Source organism: Chlorocebus sabaeus, chromosome 1 (assembly GCF_047675955.1).
Source record: "Chlorocebus sabaeus isolate Y175 chromosome 1, mChlSab1.0.hap1, whole genome shotgun sequence".
In the NCBI taxonomy this organism is placed as follows: domain Eukaryota; kingdom Metazoa; phylum Chordata; class Mammalia; order Primates; family Cercopithecidae; genus Chlorocebus; species Chlorocebus sabaeus.
In genome coordinates, this window is record NC_132904.1 from 9,158,055 (window position 1) to 9,178,228 (window position 20,174).

Sequence of the window (20,174 nt, forward strand, 5' to 3'; positions counted from 1 at the left end):
ATGGGGTTGCAGAAAAGAATACAAAAATCTGACACATATAGGCCGGGCGCGGTGGCTCAAGCCTGTAATCCCAGCACTTTGGGAGGCCGAGACGGGCGGATCACGAGGTCAGGAGATCAAGACCATCCTGGCTAACACGGTGAAACCCCGTCTCTACTAAAAAATACAAAAATCTAGCCGGGCGCAGTGGCGGGCGCCTGTAGTCCCAGCTACTCGGGAGTCTTGAGGCAGGAGAATGGCGTGAACCCGGGAGGCGGAGCTTGCAGTGAGCTGAGATCCGGCCACTGCACTCCAGCCTGGGCGACAGAGCGAGACTCCGCCTCAAAAAAAAAAAAAAAAAAAAAAAAAAAAAAAAAAAATCTGACACATATATAGTCAAGGCGGAGAAAGGAAGGGATAATGATAGAAGATTGCTAAATTACATACAAAATTGGTTAATATTCTATACGGCATTTATTTTTAAAATCCCATAACCTGGGCTGGGCACAGTGGCTCACACCTGTAATCCCAGCACGTTGGGAGCCCGAGGTGGGCAGATCACCTGAGGTCAGGAGTTTGAGACCAGAGTGGCCAACATGGAAAAACCCGGTCTCTACTAAAAATATAAAAAGTAGCCAGGTGTGGTGGCGCATGCCTGTAATCCCAGCTACTTGGGAGGCTGAGGCACAAGAATCACTTGAACCTGGGAGGCTGAGGTTTCAGCGTACCAAAATGGCACCACTGCACTCCAGCCTGGACGACAGAGTGAGACACTGTCTCAAAAAAAAGAATTTAAAAATTTAAAGTAAAATAAAAGGTCTCATAACCCTAAGGCTTGTATTATTCACTGGGCAGAAATCATTTGCATCTTAATCAGTTTTCTGTAAAGTGACCTTAATTTTACAGCATCTAGGCCTAATCGATGGTGAAAGATCAAGCAGAATCCCTTCGTTAATCCTCGTGTGACACAGAAGGGGCTAAGGATGATCATTTTGCCTTACGTTCACCGTAGGGAGACCACAGCCAAGAGGATGGAAATTCAGGTTTGTGGCTCCTCCCCAGGCCTGGTTTGACTTACACCAGACTCCTAGGGATCAGGCCTGGGCAAAGTAACTGATGAAGCGCTTGATTAGTGACCATTTAATTCTGCCCCAGCCTCAGGCTGAGTTGAGCTGAGCTAACATCTCTTTTCTTCTTCTTTTTTTTTTTTTTTTTAGACAGAGTCTCGCTCTGTCACCCAGGCTGGAGTGCAGTGGCGCAACCTCAGCTCACTGCAAGCTCCACCTCCCGGGTTCACACCATTCTCCTGCCTCAGCCTCCCGAGTAGCTGGGACTACAGGCGCCCACCACCACGCCCGGCTACTTTTTTTTGTATTTTTAGTAAAGATGGGGTTTCACTGTGTTAGCCAGGATGGTCTCGATCTCCTGACCTCATGATCCGCCTGCCTCGGCCTCCCAAAGTGCTGAGATTACAGGCGTGAGCCACCGCGCCCGGCCTATTTATGTATTTTTTTTTTTTTTTTTTTTTTTTTTTTTTTTTTTGAGACGGAGTCTCGCTCTGTCGCCCAGACTGGAGTGCAGTGGCCGGATCTCAGCTCACTGCAAGCTCCGCCTCCCAGGTTCACGCCATTCTCCTGCCTCAGCCTCCCGAGTAGCTGGGACCACAGGCGCCTGCCACCTCGCCCGGCTAGTTTTTTGTATTTTTAGTAGAGACGGGGTTTCACCATGTTAGCCAGGATGGTCTCGATCTCCTGACCTCGTGATCCGCCCGTCTCGGCCTCCCAAAGTGCTGGGATTACAGGCTTGAGCCACCGCGCCCGGCCCTATTTATGTATTTTTAAACATGGATTCTCACTATGTTGCCCAGGCTGGTCTTGAACTCCTGGACTCAAGCAATCTTCCTGCCTCAGCCTCCTAAAGTGTTGGGATTATAGGTATGAGCCACTGCACCCGGTCAGGAATGCAATTTTAAATAGAGCGGTCAGGGAAGATCTCATTGAGAAGTGACATTTGAGCAAAGACACAAAGGACCTGAGGGAAGGAGCCCTGTGGACAACTGGGGAGCAGGGTTCTAGGGAGCCGGAGCTGCCAACACGAAGGCACTGAGTCAGGAGCATGCCTGGTAGGCTCAGGGGACAGCAGCAGGCCAGAGCTGCAGGAGCCGTGAGTGAGGAGGACAGGGAGGGGACCAGGTCGGAGACATGAAGGGCTCTATGGTCACTGTCATGACTGTCATTCTGAGTGTGAAGGGAGACTTGGAGGGCTGTGAGCACGGTCGTGACATGGCCGACCTGGGTTTCACAAAGCTGAGTCTGACTGCTACGTAGAGAAAAAACTGGAGGAGACAAGAATACAATCAGAGAGGCCAGTTAAGAGGCTACTGCAGGCCGGGCACAGTGGCTCACGCCTGTAATCCCAGCACTTTGGGAGGCCGAGGTGGGCAGATCACCTGAGGTTGGGAGTTTGAGACTAGCCTGACCAACATGGAGAAGCCCCATCTCTACTAAAAACACAAAATTAGCTGGGCATGGTGGCATATGCCTGTAATCCCAGCTACTCAGGAGGCTGAGGCAGGAGAATCACTTGAACCTGGGAAGCAGAGGTTGTGGTGAGCCGAGATCACGCCACTGCACTCCAGCCTGGGCAACAAAAGCAAAACTCTGTCTCAAAAAAAAAAAAAAAAAAAATTAGGCAGCTGAAAATACAAGAGTTCAGGGGATAGGTTAGACTGGAGACATTTACTTGTGGGTTTCTGGTCTACATTTGGTCATTTGTATTGGTTCTCTATTTTGCTGTGTTACGAATTACTCCAAAACCTAGCAGCCTAAAACCATAAACATGTATTATCTCACACAGTGTCCACAGGTTAAGAATTTGAAAGTGGCTTTGTTGGGTGGTACTGGCTGAAGGACTCTCCTGAGGCTGCAGTCAAGATTCTGGCAGCAGGGGCTGCTGTATTCTGACAGCTTGACTGGTGCTGGAAGAACCATTTCCAACGTGGCTTATTCACAGGGCTGGCAAGTTAGTGCTGAGTGTTGGCAGGAGGCTTTAGCGCCTCACCATGAGGCCTGTCCACAGGGCTGCTTGAGTGTCCTCACAATATGGCATCCAGGAGGCCACATGACTCTGCAGGCACATCCAGGGGCAAGGGTGCAGGCGCAGAGGAAGCAGAGAGTGAGTCAGGTGTAACCAGAATGGGGTTTTCCCAGTGGATGTGACCAAAGCAGAGAGGATTGGGGGTTGAGAGGGCTTCCAGGGCCTCAAACTGGGCAAGGTGAGTACACGTGGGAGGTGAAGAAGGGTGTGACGGAGGCGAGCGTGTGGGGCAGGTGGAGAGTGGGGAGGCAGCCAGCAGCAGTGCATTGCTGGTCCTGGAGGATTGAAGACCCCTTGGAGCCAGAGCCATTGGGAGAATAAGGCAGGAAAATGAAAGGTGTTCATGTGCTCTAACTACCTTAAGTGATTTCCAGGAACTCCCACAATCCAGAATGTTCTGGGAGGGGCCATACCACCCACCCAGCAAAGATGGAGGAAGGAAAATTGACCAAGTTAATGTCTGGTGCCTACAGCCATGTAGACACCAGTGGATTCCAACAGCCTGAGTGAATCTCTTGGGTGTCACACACACAGCTGTTTGCACACTCTCCGACACAAACCACATTCCCAGGAGTCATCACTCAGATGTCACACACTCCTGTCCAGGCGTCCTGTTTGTGACTTCATATGATGGAGGGGTTAAATCCTTCCAGGGGCCGGGCGCGGTGGCTCAAGCCTGTAATCCCAGCACTTTGGGAGGCCGAGACGGGCGGATCACGAGGTCAGGAGATTGAGACCATCCTGGCTAACCCGGTGAAACCCTGTCTCTACTAAAAAAATACAAAAAAACTAGCCGGGCGAGATGGCAGGCGCCTGTAGTCCCAGCTACTCGGGAGGCTGAGGCGGGAGAATGGCGTGAACCCGGGAGGCGGAGCTTGCAGTGAGCTGAGATCCGGCCACTGCACTCCTGCCCGGGCGACAGAGCTAGACTCCGTCTCAAAAAAAAAAATCCTTCCAGGAGTGGGTGGGGTAGGACCATGTGGCTGCTGCCTCAGTCCCTCAACTTATCAGCTGACCTTGGCGTCCCACTCCCCACCTGGTGGTGACTGTCCTGTGTCTTCATAAGGAAGGTGTATGCTCCCTGCACTGATGGGTTTCTGATAAGATCCAAGGTCATATTCTGGGCGTCGATAATCACCTTGCCAAGAACTGTGGCTTCCTGGTGCACCTCCCTGAAGTCACTGATCACACCACATCCCCTCCCAGACACCCCTAGTCCTCTCATGCTGACCCTCCTCACCAGCAGCACAACAGATGGTGGTGTCCACAAAATGGGGTTGTGAGCAGGAAGGAGGCTGCTCTGAGGGGGGTCTGTGAAATCTCGCACACGCACACGCACACGCACACGCACACGAGGGCGCGCGGGCGCGCGCACACACACACACACTGCCCTGACCCAGCCCCCAAGCTCTGCAGGCATCTTTGAGCCCATCCATGGGCTGCAACCTGCGAGGCAGAGTTAAGGCAGGAGAGGCCGTGGGAGGGTGGGAGAAGTCCTAGCTCAAGTCCCTAGGGACCCCCGCAGCCCCGCCTGGCTCTCCGTGAGGTCTGGAAGAGAGGCTCACTATGTGTATGGCGTACTTGAAGTGTCACTTCCCTCTCAGCCCTTGCACATGCTGGAACACCTTCTCAGCCTTAGAGGACCCCCGCAGATGTTCCCTCCTAGACAGAACTCGCTCTCTCACTGGGAGCATGGTGGTCCTCCCTCTACAGGGCACTTTCCACATGGCTGAACCCGAAGCCTGTCTGCCTCGCCTGCTGGACTTTGCTTCCCCATGGCCTTGCATGGCTCTAGCACAGTGCAGAATGAACAGTACTTGCATGTACAAGGGAAGGAATGAGTAAGTGAATGGAGGGATAGGTGGATGCATAAATAGGAGGGTGGATGACAGAGTCCAGGCAGAGCCAGGGAATAGAAGAGGAAGTCAACTCGCCAGGGAGGCATGGGCTTCCCCTGCCGCGTCCTCTGGGACAGCCTCCCTTCCCAGGACTCCCACTCCTCGCATCGCTGGGCTCCCTTCAGGATAGATGCGGAGAATTCTTCTGGGTCCTCCTCCTTCCTTTAGCTCTAGGCCTTCTGTTTTTGATGGTCAGATGAGGGATGAGTAGTTAAAATTAATGAGCTCCCACTACATGTCAGACACTGCACTAGCTATTTCTTTTTTCTTTTTCTTTTTTTTTTTTTTTGAGACAGAGTCTCGCTCTGTCGTCCAGGCTGGAGTGCAGTGGCGCGATCTCAGCTCACTGCAAGCTCCGCCTCCTGGGTTTACGCCATTCTCCTGCCTCAGCCTCCCGAGTAACTGGGACTACAGGCGCCCGCCACCTCGACCGGCTAGTTTTTTGTATTTTTTAGTAGAGACGGGGTTTCACCATGTTAGCCAGGATGGTCTCGATCTTCTGACCTCGTGATCCGCCTGTCTCGGCCTCCCAAAGTGCTGGGATTACAGGCTTCAGCCACCGCGCCCAGCCTGCACTAGCTATTTCTACAGATGCCATCTTGTTTAACGAAAATGACAAACCATAACTGAGTGCGGTGGCTCACTCCTGTCATCCCAGCACTTTGGGAGGCCGAGGCGGATGGATCACCTGAGATCAGGAGTTCGAGACCAGCCTGGCCAACATGGTGAAACCCCGTCTGTACTAAAAATACAAAAAATAGCCAGGCATGGTGGTGCATACCATAATCCCAGCTACTTGGGAGGCTGACGCGGGAGAATCTCTTGAGCCTGGGAGGTGGAGGTTACAGTGAGCTGAGATCGCACCACTAGACTCCAGCCTGGGCAACAGAGTGAGACCCTGACTAAAAAAAAAAAAAAAAAAAGACGAAGAAGAAAAAAAAAATGACACCAGAGCGTTGTGAAGCAGGTTTTATTATCCCCACTGTGCAGCTAAGAAAACAGGAGCAGCCGGGCGTAGTGGCCCACGCCTGTAATCCCAACACTTTGGGAGGCCAAAGTGGGCAGATCACAAGGTCAGCAGTTCGAGAACCAGCTTGGCCAACATAGTGAAACCCCGTCTCTACTAAAAATAAAAAAATTAGCCGGGCATGGTGGTGGGCACCTGTAATCCCGGCTACTTGGGAGGCTGAGGCAGGAGAATTGCTTGAACCTGGGAGGCAGAGGTTGCAGTGAACCGAGATCACGCCATTGCACTCCAGCCTGGGTGACAGTGCAAGACACAGTCTAAAAAAAAAAAAAAAAAGAAAGAAAGGAAAACAGGCGTAGAGAAGCTGAGTGAATTGCCCAAGGTCACACAGCTTACGTCCAGCAAAGAGGGGATCTCAACTCAAAATCTGCTCAGGCAGGCAGGGCTGGGTGTGCTGCAGATTAGCCGCCTTGGAGGGAGGCAGAGGCAGTGAGGGTGGCCAGTGGGCACGGCCCTGCTGTGAACACAGGAGCTCTGAGTTCCAGCCCTGGCTTGGCCTCTGTTTTCCTGGGATACCCCGGATGAGACCCTTCCCTCTGGGCCTGTGTCCCTGGGCGACCTTGTTGCCCTTGGAGGGCCATTCCAGGTAAATGATGCAGAATGTGGTGGATGTGGATGGCTCCTGGCTCTCACTGCGGGATGTTCCCTCACTCTCCCTGCCAGCTGGGGGTCAAAGGGCAGTGCCACCCATGGGGTAATGGTTAACCAGGCCCGACACCCCCTCTATAGGGAATAACCTACAGACCAGTCCCACACCAGCTGGCTAAGAGTCTGCAGGATGCAGTGGACGAAGGTGTTGGGGCTGGGGCTGGGGGCTGCTGCCCTCTTGGGGCTGGGGATCATCCTGGGCCACTTTGCCATTCCCAAAAAAGCCAACTCACCGGCCCCCAGCGTCTCAGCCCCCCAGGACCTGGACCTGGAGATCCTGGAGACCGTCATGGGGCAGCTGGATGCCCACAGGATCCGGGAGAACCTCAGGTGAGAGGTGGGGCCGTCTGCTCCTCCGTTTGCCAGAGGCCCCCTCCCTGATGCTGGCCCTGCCCTTCCCTCTGCCCACCCTGCAGAGAACTCTCCAGGGAGCCACACCTGGCCTCTAGCCCTCGGGATGAGGATCTGGTGCAGCTGCTGCTACAGCGCTGGAAGGACCCAGAGTCAGGCCTGGACTCGGCCGAGGCCTTCACGTACGAGGTGCTGCTGTCCTTCCCTAGCCAGGAGCAGCCCAACGTCGTGGACATTGGTGAGGTCCTGCCCAGCCTTGGGAATGCCCAGAGGGTTGGTGGGGGGAAGCTGCTGGGCCCAGCCATGACACTACCACCCCCTCCAACAGTGGGCCCCACCGGGGACATCATCCACTCCTGCCACCGGACCGAGGAGAATGTGACCGGGGAGCAAGGGGGGCCAGATGTGGTACAACCCTATGCCGCCTATGCTCCTTCTGGAACCCCACAGGTGGGCCCGGAACCCCCCTACTGCCCTGGCCCAGGTCCCTTGTTTCCACCTAGGGTTCTCCCCACCCTGACCCAGGGAACATGCCTCAACTGGGGCACAGCGCCCCCTCCCGAATTTACTCACCTGGACACTCCATCGCTGCTCCTTTCCTCCATCAGTCATTCAACAAACACTAGTGGCTCTGCTTAAGGCCAGGCCTGTTACAGGGCACCCAGACATGGAGGAAACCAGGGGTGACTGTCCTTGGGGAGCTTACATGCTCTGGGTGAGGTGGAGGAACAGAATCTAAATTCTCCCTCCTGCCATCCAGCCTTCCCCCACCCCTTCCCCACCCGCCCTTCGCTGGGCCCAGCTCTAAGGATCACCCCCTCTTGGGACTAGGGCCTCCTCGTCTATGCCAACCGTGGCACGGAAGAAGACTTTAAGGAGCTACAGACTCAGGGCATCAACCTCGAAGGCACCATCGCCCTGACTCGCTATGGGGGTGTAGGGCGTGGGGCCAAGGTGAGTGGCAGCCCCCCAGTGCACGAGGCCTGGGTGAGGAAGGGGCCGGGCAGTGGACTGGAGGAAGTGAGGGGAAAGGGAAGGAGAAGGGGCAGTGTTGAGTGGGGACCCAAGCCCTGGGGTGGGGCAGGAAAGGTGAGGTGTTTTCAGGTTGTCCCACCAAGGGGCTGTGTGGCCTCGGATGCCTCCCTGACCCTCTCTGAGCTATAGGAAATAAAGGGGCTGAGTACAATTTTCAGGTTTGGTATTCTGGAAGTCTAAGTCCTCCTGTGAAGTAGTTCTGAATATTCAGCTTAAGTCCCTCCTGTTGGCCCTCTCCTTGTCCCTGCCATTTCCTTTCCATCAAAAATTCTGACTAGGGGCCGGGCGCAGTGGCTTATGCCTGTAATCCCAGCCCTTTGGGAGGCCAAGGTGGGCAGATCACCTGAGGTCAGGAGATCAAGACCAGCCTGGCCAACATGGCGAAACTCCATTTCTACTAAAAAGGCAAAATTAGCCACACATGGTGGTGCATGCCTGCAATTCCAGCTACTGGGGAGGCTCAGGCAGATGAACTGCTTGAACCTGGGAGGCAGAGATGGTAGTGAGCTGAGATTGCACCATGGCACTCTCCAGCCTGGGAGATAGCGAGACTCTGATCAAAAAAAAAAAAAAAAAAAAGCTGGACGTGGGCATGGTGGCTCACGCTTGTAATCCTAGCACTTTGGGAGGCCAAGGCAGGCGGATTGCCTAAGTTCAGGAGTTCGAGACCAGCCTGGGCAACATGGTGAAACCCCGTCTCTACTAAAATACAAAAAAAAAAAAAAAATTAGCCAGGCACGGCAGCGTGCACCTGTAGTCCTAGCTGCTCAGGAGGCTGAGGCAGGAGAATTGCTTGAACTCAGGAGGTGGAGGTTGCAGTGAGCCAAGATTGCACCACCGCACTCCAGCCTGGGTGACAGAGCGAGACTCCATCTCTTAAAAAAAAAAAAAATTAATATAAAAAGAGTAGAATGAGAGAGGGGAAGGGAGAGTTGGTATTTAATGGGGACAAAGTTTCAGATTTGTCAGATGAAAAGAGTTCTAGAGATGAATGGTGGTGATGGTTGAACAACATGGATGTACTTCATGCCACTGAACTGCACACTCCACATGCTAAGTTTACGTTATGTGTATTTTACCACAATTTTTTAAAAAGTGGGTCGGGCGCGGTGGCTTACGCCTGTAATCCCAGCACTTTGGGAGGCCAAGGCAGGCGCATTACCTGAGGTCAGGAGTTTGAGACCAGCCTGGCCAACATGGTGAAACCCCGTCTCTACTAAAAATACAAAAATTAGCCGGTCATGGTAGCGGGCGCCTGTAATCCCAGCTACTCAGGAGGCTGAGGCAGGAGAATCGCTTGAACCCAGGAGGCAGAGGTTGCGGTGAGCCGAGACCGCACCATTACACTCCAGCCTGGAGGACAAGAGCAAGACTTCGTCTCAAAAAAAAAAAGTGTCTATAATAAGAGCTGGGAAAAGAGAAAGAAAGAAGGAAAGTGGAAAGGAAGGAAGAAAAGAAAGGGAAAAAAGGAAAAGAAAAAGAAAGGGGAACAAATAGTGTAGAAATACACAGATGATTAATTAACCATCACCACTACCCATTTCCAGAACCTTTTCATCATTTCGAACAGACACTTCATTTAACAATAACTCCCCAGGTCCCTGCCCCAGCCCCTATTCTATTTTTTGTAACCTCAATTCTACTTTCTATGAATTTGCCTATTCTAGGGACCTTGCATAAGTGAAAGTATAAGATATTTGTCTTTTTGTGTCTGGCTTATTTCACTTAACATAACATCTTCAAGACTCATTGACGTATCAGAACTTTATTTCTTTTTTTTTTTTTTTTTTTTTGAGACGGAGTCTCGCTCTGTCGCCTAGGCTGGAGTGCAGTGGCCGGATCTCGGCTCACTGCAAGCTCCGCCTCCCGGGTTTACGCCATTCTCCTGCCTCAGCCTCCCGAGTAGCTGGGACTACAGACGCTCGCCACCTCGCCCGGCTATTTTTTTATATTTTTTACTAGAGACGGGGTTTCACCGGGTTAGCCAGGATGGTCTTGATCTCCTGACCTCGTGATCCGCCCGTCTCGGCCTCCCAAAGCGCTGGGATTACAGGCTTGAGCCACCGCGCCCGGCAGAACTTTATTTCTTTTTAGGCTGAATAATATTCCATTATTTTTGTTTGTTTGTTTTTTGTTTTTTGGGGTTTTTTTTGAGACGGCGTCTTGCTCTGTCACCCAGGCTGGAATGCAGTAGCATGATCTCAGCTCACTGCAACCTCTGCCTCCCAGGTTCAGGCGATTCTTGTGCCTCAGCCTCCCAAGTAGCTGGGACTACAGGTGTAGCCACACCTGGCTAATTTTTGTATTTTTAGTAGAGACAAGGTTTCACCATGTTGGCCAGGCTGGTCTTGATCTCAGGTGATCCCAGCTCAGGTGACCTGCCTGCCTCGGCCTCCCAAAGTGTTGGGATTACAGGTATGAGCCACCACACCCGGCCTTCACTGTATGTTACAGCCCACATTTGGTTTAGCCAGTCATCTGTTGATAGACACTTGGGCTATTTCTTCCTCTTGGCCGTTGAGGATAACGTTGCTGTGGACGCGAGTACACAACCATGTTATTTTATGCAGCTTCATGGTATTCCACTGTAGGATATCCCCGTTATTCAGCCAGACTCCACTGATAGGCACTGACTTGGCTGTGCCGAAATGACCTTTGCTGTTGCAAGAGGCACTGCCATAAATGACTTGTGCAAACATCATCTTGCCCATGGGAAGACTGGTCTATCCTGGCTTCCATAGTTGAGGAAGGAGGAAGAGGAACAGGACACATCCGGTCCAGTCCCTCCCTTACACACAGCCTCCTCTGCCACTGCAGGCTGTGAATGCTGCCAAGCACGGGGTGGCCGGGGTGCTGGTGTACACAGACCCTGCCGACATCAACGATGGGCTGAGGTTGCCCAACGAAACCTTTCCCAACTCCTGGTACCTGCCACCCTCAGGAGTGGAGCGAGGCTCCTACTACAAGTATTTTGGGGACCCTCTGACTCCCTACCTTCCAGCCATCCCCTCTTCCTTCCGCCTGGACCTTGCCAATGTCTCCGGGTTTCCCCCAATTCCTACACAGCCCATTGGCTTCCAGGATGCCAGAGACCTGCTCTGGTGAGTTTGTTCCCTGGGATGTCCTGCCCAGCCCCCAGTGGCCTCCAGACCTCAAGCCCCACACTGACATTTACCCTGAGGGGTCTATTCCTCCTCCCCAGTAACCTCAACGGAACTTTGGCCCCAGCCACCTGGCAGGGAGCACTGGGCTGCCCCTACAGTCTGGGTCCCGGCTTCCGGCCTGATGGAAACTTCTCAGCAGACAGGTGAGATGCAGCCAGACCAGTTCTCCCTCAGTTGCCCTCTCCCCCAACTTGCCTCTCCCCTTCCCTCGTGATTATGTTCCCTCTTTCCACTTCAAAGCCTGACCTTTTTCCCTTTCTTCTCTCTCCCAGACCCTCTCCTGACCCCAAAATATCTGTCTTGTCTTTGGGGAAGCCCCTGGATTCCCCTGCCCCTCCCACCTCATCTCGACATCTGCACCCCACGACTCCCTCTCTTAAAGATGCCAAGCTCCTTCCCAAATCAGGGCCACTGCCACTCCTGACATGCACCAGCCTCCCTCCCTGCAGCACCCCGTGGCCTCCAGGTGCCCTCTCCTCCCAGGCCCCTTCACCCAGCTGTTCCTGTCCTCGTGGTCTGTCTCACTCGGGAGAGGGAGGCCCCATGAGCACCAGGTCCGCATCTGTCGCAGTCATTGCCCAGAGCCTAGTCAGGGACTGAGCACCCAATAAGCACCTCCCCAGTGAGTGAGCAGGAGAGCCTGGCTCCAGCCTTGCTGCCTCTCTTGGTACTTCTGGGCCAACGACCTTGCCACGTCACTTTCTGGCTCCGGGCCTCGGTGTCTCCTGCATTGGGTTGGGGGCAGTGGGCAAGGCCAAGAGTCTCCTCACACCCTTCACCCTCCCCAGCCAGGTGAACGTGAGCGTCTACAACCGCCTGGAGCTAAGGAACTCTTCCAACGTCCTGGGCATCATCCGCGGGGCTGTGGAGCCTGGTGAGCCCTCCTCTTGCTGACTGTTTCCCAGGCCCCTGCTGTGCTCTGGGTGCCACTGCTACTGTGTCACCACCCAGCCCAGCTCCCCGTGCCCACCTCTCCCTCTCCTCTGGTTCTCTGCCCCTTTTCCTCTGGTCAGATCGCTATGTGCTATATGGGAACCACCGAGACAGCTGGGTGCACGGGGCCGTGGACCCCAGCAGTGGCACCGCCGTCCTCCTGGAGCTCTCCCGCGTCCTGGGGACCCTGCTGAAGAAGGGTGAGGCGGCCCCCTCCCCTGGACCAGGGACCTTTGCCCCTGGAGGTCCCCTTCCTGTTCCACCTCCTCTCCCTCACACTGCAGTGCTTCCTGTGCCATGCCTGAGGGTCCTGGGGGCAGAAATGCATGACACCAGCCTTGGCCTGCAGCAGCCCAGTGTGGTACAGGGAATAGACTGTGGGTTGATTCGTGTGCAGCTTCCAAGTGCCTCCAGTGTGCCTGGAAGGAGCGAGGCCCGATGCTGCTGTGAAGCAGGCAGCGCCCAGGCTCTGCCCTCTGGGAGCTTTAGTTCAGCTGGGTCAGGGATGGCAGCCGATTGCTAACTCTGATGTCTCTAATATCTCATGTGCCTTTGATGTGCCAGGCCAGGTTGGGACAAGTCTCTCAGTAGAGGCAGCACTTCAATGTTTCAGTGCTTCAGGGAAGGGGAGGAGGGCAAGGAGGTGGCAGCCGGAAAGGAGGTGGGCAGGGCTGGGTGAGGTGACAGAGCAGGCAGTGCCAGGCCAGGCTGGGAGTTTGGAGTTCAGTCCAAGGGTTGTGGGAAGCTGGTGAAGGCTGGGCATGGTGGCTTATGCCTGTAATCCCAGCACTTTGGAAGGCCAGAGTCGGTGGATCACCTGAGGTCAAGAGTTCGACACTAGCCTGGCCAACACAGTAAAACCCCATCTGGCCAGGCACAGTGGCTCACACCTGTAATCCCTGCACTCTGGGAGGCTGAGGCAGGTGCATCATGAGGTCAGGAGTTCAAGACCAGCTTGACCAACATGGTGCAATCCCGTCTCTACTAAAAATACAAAAATTAGCAAGGTGTGGTGGTATGCGCCTGTTGTCCCAGCTACTTGGGAGGCTGAGGCAGGAGAATCACTTGAACCTGGGAGGCGGAGGTTGCAGTGAGCTGAGATCATGCCACTGCACTCCAGCCTGGGGAATGGAGCAAGACTCCGTCTAAAAGAAAAGGAGGTCAGGGAGGGCAAGCCACGTAGGGGGGCCAGGTAGAGCCTTGTCATTCCAAGGCTGGAGATGCTGTGGGGCTTGGACCAGGATGGAGGGCAGTGGGGCAGGGACAGGCTGCTGGGCCTGGGTCTGGCTCCAGGGGCAAGAGAGAGGACAAGTCAACGGCTCTGGTCTAAGGGACTCGACGTTAGTGTCATTTATGAAAAACAGAACTGGGCGGATCTAGGACAGATCGAGAAGGAAGATGTGAATCCGGGTCTTCCCATATTGATTTCTTGTTTCAGTTTTAGTTATTTATTTTGATAGAGACGGGGTCTCACTATGTTGCCTAAGCTGGTCTTGAACTCCAGGACTCAAGTGATCCCCAGGCATTGTGTTCCCATGCCAGGCCCTCTTTTGTTAGTTTAAAAAATTCATGGTAAAATATACATAACAAAATTGACCAGTTTTACATTTGTAAGTATTTGATTCAGTGGCATTAAGTACATTTCTAAAGTTGTGCAACCATCACTGCCATCGGCTCGAGAACTTCTTCATCTTGCCTTACATATAACATCCCGGAGTGCTAAGCATGGCATTTGAACCGATACCCACTCAACTTTAATTGCACACAAACACGCCACTGCTATCAAGCTCCATTCCCCTCCTTGTATAATATGATGTCACAGTTCAGAAATGAGACCTGAAGTCTGGCCACAGTGGTTCATGCCTGTTCTCCCAGCACTTTGGGAGGTCGAGGTGGGCGGACTGCTTGAGCCCAGGAGTTCAAGACCAACCTGGCCAACATAGTGAGACCTTGTCTCTATGAAAAAATAAACATAAAAAAATAGCCAGACGTGGTGGCATGCGCCTGTGGTCCCAGCTACTTCGGAGGCTGTGTGGGAAGAACGCTTGAGCCTGGCAGGTGGAGGCTGCAGTAAGCCATGATCACACTACACTACTGCACTCCAGCCTGCAACAGAACAACACCCTGTCTCAAAAAAAAAAAAAAAAGAAAGAAAGAAAGAAAGACTTGAGAGATGACTTGGGGAGTTGGTAGCAAAATGGTCTGTGAAACCACAAGTGTGGTTGAGATCAGCTCAGAAGCCATGGGTGGAGGGAGTGGGCAAGCTTGAGAGAGGTTGGGCTTTCAACTTTACCCTTATGGGTAGCACAGAAATTCCTGTATTTTTTTGTTTGTCGAAGTGTTTTATGGTGAAATAATTTCAGACTTACCGAGATGTAAAAATAGTACAAAGAAGCCTCTTATACAGACACTCCTAATATTAATGTTTCACCACATTTGCTTTCTGTCTGTCTATGTATAACATATGGGCCAGGCATGGTGACTTATGCCAATAATCCCAGTACATCGGGAGGCAGAGGCAGGAGGATTGCTTGAGCCCAAGAGTTTAAGACCAGCCTTGGGAACATAGTGAGACCCTCGTCTCTACAAAAAATAGGGGAAAAAAGCCTTAGCTATTTATAATATAACTATATATGTTTTTGTCTGAAGTATTATTATTATTATTATTATTTTGAGATGCAGTCTCGCTCTGTGACCCAGGCTGGAGTGCAGTGGCGCAATCCAGCTCACTGCAACCTCTACCACTGTGCCCGACCAATTTTCCACAACTTTTAAATACTTCCAGCCGGGTGTGGTGTCTTATGCCTATAATCCCAGCACTTTGGATGGCCGGGGTAGGTGGATCACCTGAGATCAGGAGTTCGACACCAGCCTGGCCAACAGAGTAAAACCCCATCTCTACTGAAAATACAAAAATTAGCTGGGCATGGTGGTGCGCGCCTGTAATCCCAGCTACTCGGGAGGCTAAGGCAGGAGAATCGCTTGAACCTGGGGGCCAGAGGTTGCAGTGAGCTGATTGCGCCACTGTACTCCAACCTAGTTGATGAGAGTGAGACTCTGCCTCAAAAAAAGAAAAGAAAAAAAGAAAAAAACCTTTCTGAGACAGGGTCTCACCTTGTTGCCTAGCCTGGAGTGGAGTGGTACAATCACAGCTTACTGCACCCTCGACCTCCTGGGCTCAAGCAATCCTCCTGCCTCAGCCTCCTGATTAGCTGGGACTACATGTGTGCCACCAAGCTCTGATAATTTTTTACTTTTGGTAGAGACAAGGTCTTGCTGTGTTACTCAGGCTGCTCTCGAACTCTTGGGCTTAAGTGATCCTCGTCGCCTCAGCCTCCCAAAGTGTTGGGACGTGATAATGACCTTGATAGCAAAATAATTTTTTGGCCCAAGCTCCAATCCAGGATCACACTAGTGATCTGGTCACTAGTTTCCTTTAATCTATAATAATTGTTTAGCTGTTCTTTGTGTTTCATGATTCTGCAATTATTATCCTATTATTTTGTCAAATAACCCTCAATTTGGATTTGTCTCATTTGATTTAGATTATATTTTTGGCAGAAAAAAGTGTAAAAATGTGTAATTGCAAGCATGTGATCACATCACACTGAAAAATTCATTTGCTGGTTGCGGTGGCTCATACCTGTAATCCCAGCACTTTGGGAGGCAAAGTGGGTGGATCGCTTGAGCTCAGGAGTTCAAGACTGGCCTGGGCAACATGGAGAAACCCCATCTCTACCAAAAATACAGTAATCAGCCAGGTGCGGTGGTGTGTGCCTGTGGTCCCAGCTACTTGGGAGGTTAAGGTGAGAGGATCGCTAGACCCCAGGAAGTTGAGGCTGCAGTGAGCCCAGATCGCACCACTGCACTCCAACCTGGGCCACAGAGTGACACTAGGTCACCCAGGCTGGATGCCGTGGCACAATCTCAGCTCACTACAACCTCTACCTCCCAGGCTCAAGCAATTCTTCTGCCTGAACCCGGGAGGCGGAGCATCCTGCAGCCTGGCTTCCACCTCCAGTCCCTATACCCACAGTGTGGAGCCAAATATCTGGATTTGAAACTGGCTCTGCTGCCTACCAGCCTTGGGACCCTGGAAAGTCATTTAGCTTCTCTGTTTCTTCAACTGTGAATGGAAATAATAATAGTATCTCCCTCAAGGCATTGTTGTAGGGATTGGTTCAATGTGGATAACACCCTAACAGGAAATGTTCATGTGTTATCACCAAGTGAAGATGGCTATGGAGTTTGGCCTGGAGGCGGGGGTTGAGGGTGGCAGGTCAGAAGTCTTCCCAGATCATGCCCACAGAGAGAGGGGCAGTGGGCATTCTGATAGAAGGGACCACCCGACCCTTCAGGGGGCTTGGAGTTGTGTTCAGTGTTTGGTGCGGGAGCCTCCTGGAAGACCTGGCTGCAGAGTGCCAGGACCTCCTGTCACCAGCTACCCCGCCTTTTCCAGCTCTCCCCTCCTCCTCACGTCCGCAGCCTTTCTCCTAAGGCACCCTAGGATCAGGAGGACCCTGTCCTCCAACCCTCTGTCCTCCATTCCCAGGCACCTGGCGTCCTCGCAGATCTATCGTGTTTGCGAGCTGGGGGGCTGAGGAGTTTGGGCTCATTGGCTCCACGGAATTCACAGAAGTGAGTGTCCCTACAGGGTAGGGGATCAAAAGGGGTTCCCGAGGCAGAACAGCGCGGGGCTGACGTCGCTCCTCGCACCCGCAGGAGTTTTTCAACAAGCTGCAGGAGCGCACTGTGGCCTACATCAATGTGGACATCGCGGTGTTTGGTATGGAGGTGGCGGGGAGGGAAAGGGAAGGGGACGGCCTGACAACGGGGTGGGTAAAAGAAGGGGCTGGGGCCCAAATAGTCTTTCTCCCCTCCTCCCACAGCCAACGCTACCCTTAGGGTGCAGGGGACGCCCCCTGTCCAGAGTGTCGTCTTCTCTGCAACCAAAGAGGTGGAAGGCGGCGGGCCGGCGGGGCTGAACTGGCGGGGGCGGGGCAGTGCGGTGGGCTGGCCTGTGCGGCGGACGGGCCGCACGGGTGGGCGGGACTGGGGAGTGGTACTCTCCAGATCTGCTGGGGCCAGACTGAGGCTGGGGCGAGCTTTTTAAGAAGGACTGGACTGTGCGTGGGCAGGAGACGGTGGAGGACCCGCCCTGTTGTTGGGGCTGGGGAGGGCCCCGCACCGAGACTAAATTCTCCTTCCGGCCAGATCCGCTCACCAGGCCCTGGCGACCTGAGCATCTACGACAACTGGATCCAGTACTTCAATCGCAGCAGCCCAGTGTACGGCCTGGTCCCCAGGTGAGCCCAGGGATAGAAGGGGGCCCGGAGCGAGGCGGTCCGGCTCAGCGCTCTTTATCCTGGCCCCCTTCCTTCCCGCAGCTTGGGTTCTCTGGGTGCTGGCAGCGACTATGCACCCTTCATTCACTTCCTGGGCATCTCCTCCATGGACATCGCCTACACCTATGACCGGGTGAGCAGGCGCCCCTCCGTCCCTGCCTCGGTACCTTGCTGCATGCGCCCCCTCCTCTCTTTGGAGCTGTTCTCGCACAGACTGAACCCTGCTCCTTTACTCACTGCTACCTCTGCCAAGTTTCTTAAAAATACACACACACACACACACACACACGCGTGCGCGCGTTTTATATAGACGGAGTCTTGCTTTGTTGCCAGGCTGGTCTTGAACTCCTAAGCTCAGACCATCCTCCCACCTCAGCCTCCTAAAGTGCTGGGATTACAGGTGTGAGCCTTGGTGCCAGGGCTCTGCCAAGTTTAACCTTTTCAAGCACCTCTTTATGCTCATCTGTTATTTTATCAAATGTAAGATACTACTGATTATAAGATGTGATTCAGGAAGGGAAAAAAACCCACCGCAAAAAACCCACCGCTTCCAACCAGTTGTAAGATGACATTGCCTGTAAGAAGCATTCTGTTTCCAAAGATCTTAAAATGTAGCGGGGAAAAAGGTTAATCTCAGCATTGATTAACTCAGATCATTGGTGTGAGCGTTGGCATGAAGGTAAAACAAGGGTTGCAGAGTGCCCAGCTGGCACCTCCCTGTTTGATGCTCCAAAAAGTACGTTCTCTACCTCACAGCCACAGCAATTCTCCGTAGCAGAGCTGGAATTTGAATCTCTCTGACTCCAAAGCCCCAGGTTCTTCTCCTTCCTGTGAAACTGGAAACTGGCACCAGACCCAGCTCTTCCACTAATTAGCTGTGTGATGTCAGCAGGTTAACCTCTCTGAGTCTCCGTTTCCTTTTCTGTGGGAGTTCTAGAACCCACCTCACAGACATGGCCAAGATTCAATGGAGATAATGCCCACATTTTGTAGCTCACTGGAGGTACACCTTCTCCCCCTTCCCATCCCAAGCCTGTCACCTCTGGGCTTTGTTCCCCCAGAGCAAGACTTCAGCCAGGATCTACCCCACCTACCACACAGCCTTTGACACCTTTGACTATGTGGACAAGTTTTTGGACCCAGGTGAGGAGGGAGACAAAGGGCATCCTTAGAACAGGACAGGAGAGGCTGAAGACTGAGTCCTGGCCTTGTGACCTTGCCGCAGGCTTCAGCAGCCATCAGGCTGTGGCCCGGACAGCGGGGAGTATTATTCTCCGGCTCAGTGACAGCTTCTTCCTGCCCCTCAAAGTCAGTGACTACAGTGAGACACTCCGCAGCTTCCTGCAGGCAGCCCAGGAAGACCTCGGGGCCCTGCTGGAGCAGCACAGCATCAGCCTGGGTATGCACAGCCTGACCCTGAGGCATGGGGAGCCCTGCACCCCCAGGACTAAGCCACTGCCTGTTCCTCACAGGGCCTCTGGTGACTGCAGTGGAGAAATTTGAGGCAGAAGCTGCAGCCTTGGGCCAACGCATATCAGCGCTGCAGAAGGGCAGCCCCGAGTGAGCAAGGGCAGTGGGCAGGGGTTGGGAGAGCAGCATCCAGGGCAGGATACCAGGCTGATAGCTGGGCTGCTGGCTCCAGGGTGACCGGCAGGTCCTGCCTCCACCAGTCCCCTGCAGGTCCGGATGCTCAATGACCAGTTGATGCTCTTGGAACGGACCTTTCTGAACCCTCGAGCCTTCCCAGAGGAACGCTACTACAGGTGAGTCTGTCCCAGAGTCCTGGGAGGTGCCGCCAGGTGGGGCCGGGCAATGGCCCCCGACCTGAGATGAGGTGCTCAGCTTCTCTGCCCTTTAGAGTGCAACCCAGCCCCTGAAGAAGGTGGAATGTGAGGCTCAGGGAGGGAAGTTGCTTCAGGGTCCCTCTGGGAGCTAGGACTGGAACCTACATTTCCTCCCCCAACCGCCACTGCTGTAAGAGCCCCCTGGCCTTCAGAGACAGGTGGAGAGGGGTGCTCTTCTGCCTAGCTGCGTACAGGAGCTAAGCCAGTTCTAAGTCCAGGCTTCTCTTTCCTGGCCCCTGACTGACCCTGATCCTGTCCCATTTCTCCTGTCAGCCATGTGCTCTGGGCAACTCGCACGGGCTCCGTAGCCACATTCCCGGGCCTATCCAATGCCTGCTCCAGGGCCAGGGACACAGCCTCTGGATCTGAAGCTTGGGCTGAGGTGCAGAGACAGCTCAGCATTGTGGTGACAGCCCTGGAGGGTGCGGCAGCCACCCTGAGGCCTGTGGCGGACCTCTGACCCCAGCCCTCTTCCTTCTGCCTGTGGCTGACCTTTGACCCCAGCCCTCTTTCTTAGGCCCTCCCTTTACCCCAACCCTCTCCTGCCTGCTTTCCTGAGATGTCCTGGTCTTCCCTGGTGCCAGGAGGCGGCACTACCACAGGACCCTCTCAAGCTTCTCAGGCAATAGCTTGAGGTCCATGAGGGGAGTGGCAATCCCTAATGCAACTCACCCTCATCCTGGTGCTTAGGTGGCAGAGGGTGGGCAGCAGGGGACAGGGATGGGATGGCAAAACCACCAGCTGCTCTTGGTGGTGGGTAGGTGAAGATGGGATGCATAATGCCAACTTCAGATGCCAACTCAGATCATCAAGGCCAAGGACCAGTGGCGAAAGTGAGGCATGGGGTGCCTTAG

The 20,174-nt window shown here is 53.6% G+C and overlaps 1 protein-coding gene across 1 annotated transcript; it reads left to right on the plus strand.

Annotated features, from left to right (window-relative positions):
• The first annotated feature begins 6,348 nt into the window (after positions 1-6,348).
• NAALADL1 (N-acetylated alpha-linked acidic dipeptidase like 1) lies at positions 6,349-20,042 on the plus strand. Its single transcript, XM_073014846.1, has 18 exons — positions 6,349-6,978; positions 7,065-7,237; positions 7,328-7,449; positions 7,831-7,953; positions 10,852-11,135; positions 11,237-11,341; positions 11,987-12,072; positions 12,212-12,331; positions 16,684-16,769; positions 16,854-16,917; positions 17,021-17,088; positions 17,346-17,437; positions 17,519-17,609; positions 18,538-18,619; positions 18,702-18,875; positions 18,949-19,036; positions 19,147-19,239; positions 19,594-20,042. The coding sequence occupies exons 1-18, from the start codon at positions 6,779-6,781 to the stop codon at positions 19,778-19,780; spliced, it is 2,238 nt and encodes a 745-aa protein (XP_072870947.1). The 5' UTR covers positions 6,349-6,778; the 3' UTR covers positions 19,781-20,042.
• The last annotated feature ends 132 nt before the right edge of the window (positions 20,043-20,174 follow it).

Coding starts and splice junctions, on each gene's coding strand:
- NAALADL1 (XM_073014846.1), top strand. CDS start 6,779: ATGCAGTGGACGAAGGTGTTGGGGCTGGGGCTGGGGGCTGCTGCCCTC. Junction 11,342..11,986: donor GGAAACTTCTCAGCAGACAG/GTGAGATGCAGC, acceptor CACCCTCCCCAG/CCAGGTGAACGTGAGCGTCT. Junction 18,876..18,948: donor GCAGCACAGCATCAGCCTGG/GTATGCACAGCC, acceptor TGTTCCTCACAG/GGCCTCTGGTGACTGCAGTG.